We start from the raw sequence: 1,869 nt of genomic DNA, 5'->3' as shown, positions 1-1,869 counted from the left end.
ACCACAGAGAGCTGAGCCCTTTTGTCTCTTGTCTTTTCTAATGACTCCTCACATTTTCAGCAATAAAAATGAGAATGTTTAGTCCTAAAAAGAACACTATGCAGATTTAATGGCAGAACATATATAACAGGAAAATTATTCTAAGGACATTAAAAGCCTCTGTTCTGCAGTCCACACTCTTGTCAGTAAGGAGGTCAGAAATGGAGCTTTTCCAATAAAGCTGAGTTACATCTGATATCCCTTGTGATCATCAGAGCTGTCACAAACCAAATCCATGTCCCCCCTGCAGCAGAGCAAACCTGAGCCCTTGGCAGCACATGGCCAGAATTCGTGCTGCTCACACCACTCTGAGCCAGCACAAGGGAAATACAAATGGTTTGGGGGAATTACTATGAAAGATGGAGTATCTCTGCTGAGAGGGGTCTCTCTTTATCATTACCTGTCTTTTCCTTTTCTGAACAGACTTGTCCTAAGGAACAGCAAATGCCCAACAGCAGCTCCATGGCCCAGTTCCTCCTCCTGGCATTGGCAGACAGGCGGGAGCTGCAGCTCCTGCACTTCTGGCTCTTCCTGGGCATCTCTCTGGCTGCCCTCCTGGCCAACGGCCTCATCCTCAGCGCCGTAGCCTGCGACCACCACCTGCACACCCCCATGGGCTTCTTCCTGCTCAACCTCTCCCTCACAGACCTGGGCTGCATCTGAACCACTGTCCCCAAAGCCATGCACAATTCCCTCTGGAACAGCAGAACCATCTCCTACCACGGATGTGCTGCACAGGTCTTTCTGCTTGTCTTCTTCATTGGAGCAGAGTTTTCCCTCCTCACCACCATGTGCTATGACCGCTACGTTGCCATCTGCAAACCCCTGCACTACGGGACCCTCCTGGGCAGCAGAGCTTGTGCCCACATGGCAGCAGCTGCCTGGGCCACTGGCTTTCTCTATTCTCTGCTGCACACAGCCAATACATTTTCCCTGCCCCTGTGGAAGGGCAATGCCCTGGGCCAGTTCTTCTGTGGAATCCCACACATCCTCAAGCTCTCCTGCTCACACTCTTACATAAGAGATAACGGGCCTCTCTTATTTTCCGTCTCTTTATCATGTGGCTGTTTCATTTTCATTGTTTTCTCCTATGTGCAGATCTTCAGGGCTGTGCTGAGGATCCCCTCTCAGCAAGGACGGCACAAAGCCTTTTCCACGTGCCTCCCTCACCTGGCTGTGGTCTCCCTGTTCCTCAGCACTGGCATATTTTCCAATCTCAAGCCCCCCTCCATATCCTCCCCATCCCTGGATCTGGTGGTGTCAGTTCTGTACTCTGTGGTTCCTCCAGCACTGAATCCCCTCATCTACAGCCTGAGGAACCAGGAGCTCAAGGATGCCCTGAGGAAACTGATAACTGGGTGTTTTTCAGAAGCAATAAACTCTCCTTCTGCATGTTATGTGCCTCAGTAAAGGCCAATCCTGTTACGTACTTCATTAAAGGTCCACCATATCTTCTCTATTTTTTGCTCCTGGGAGGGGTGTTATTTTTGTGAGAATTTGTTCACACCAAAAAATCTTTATACATACATAAAGATACATATATATATTTACAAACACCATTTTCAATTCAGTGTTTGCCTTTCTAGCCTGGCCCACAGGCTGTACAAATTGGCAATTGTACTCACTGTCTGCTTCAACCAAATAAAGAACTCTGCATTGACTTGTTTGCCTGACATCTTTCCTCTCTGACTTCTCTGCAGCTGCAGGGTCAGTGTCTCTGGTCAGAGCTGGGCCAGAAAAGAGTCCCAGCAGAGCAGCACTGCCAGGGAGCAGCAGCCCTTCTCCTGCGGGGCCTCCTCTTCCTTCCCCTCCACACTGTCCTGCAGAGCC

The 1,869-nt window shown here is 49.7% G+C and overlaps 1 protein-coding gene across 1 annotated transcript; it reads left to right on the top strand.

Moving 5' to 3' along the window:
- Positions 1–384: 384 nt before the first annotated feature.
- Positions 385–1,389, top strand: LOC113979395 (olfactory receptor 14J1-like; the record flags this gene model as incomplete). Its single annotated transcript, XM_027706798.1, is given in 1 exon segment — positions 385–1,389. A coding segment is annotated over 1 exon segment (906 nt), but the record flags the coding sequence as incomplete, so codon positions are not given.
- Between the last annotated feature and the right edge of the window lie 480 nt (positions 1,390–1,869).

The sequence above is a fragment of the Neopelma chrysocephalum genome, unplaced genomic scaffold (assembly GCF_003984885.1).
Source record: "Neopelma chrysocephalum unplaced genomic scaffold, ASM398488v2 Primary Assembly neopelma1_78924, whole genome shotgun sequence".
In the NCBI taxonomy this organism is placed as follows: Eukaryota; Metazoa; Chordata; class Aves; order Passeriformes; family Pipridae; genus Neopelma; species Neopelma chrysocephalum.
Note: the sequence above shows the minus strand (reverse complement) of the source record. Positions and strands in the feature narration are given on the sequence as shown.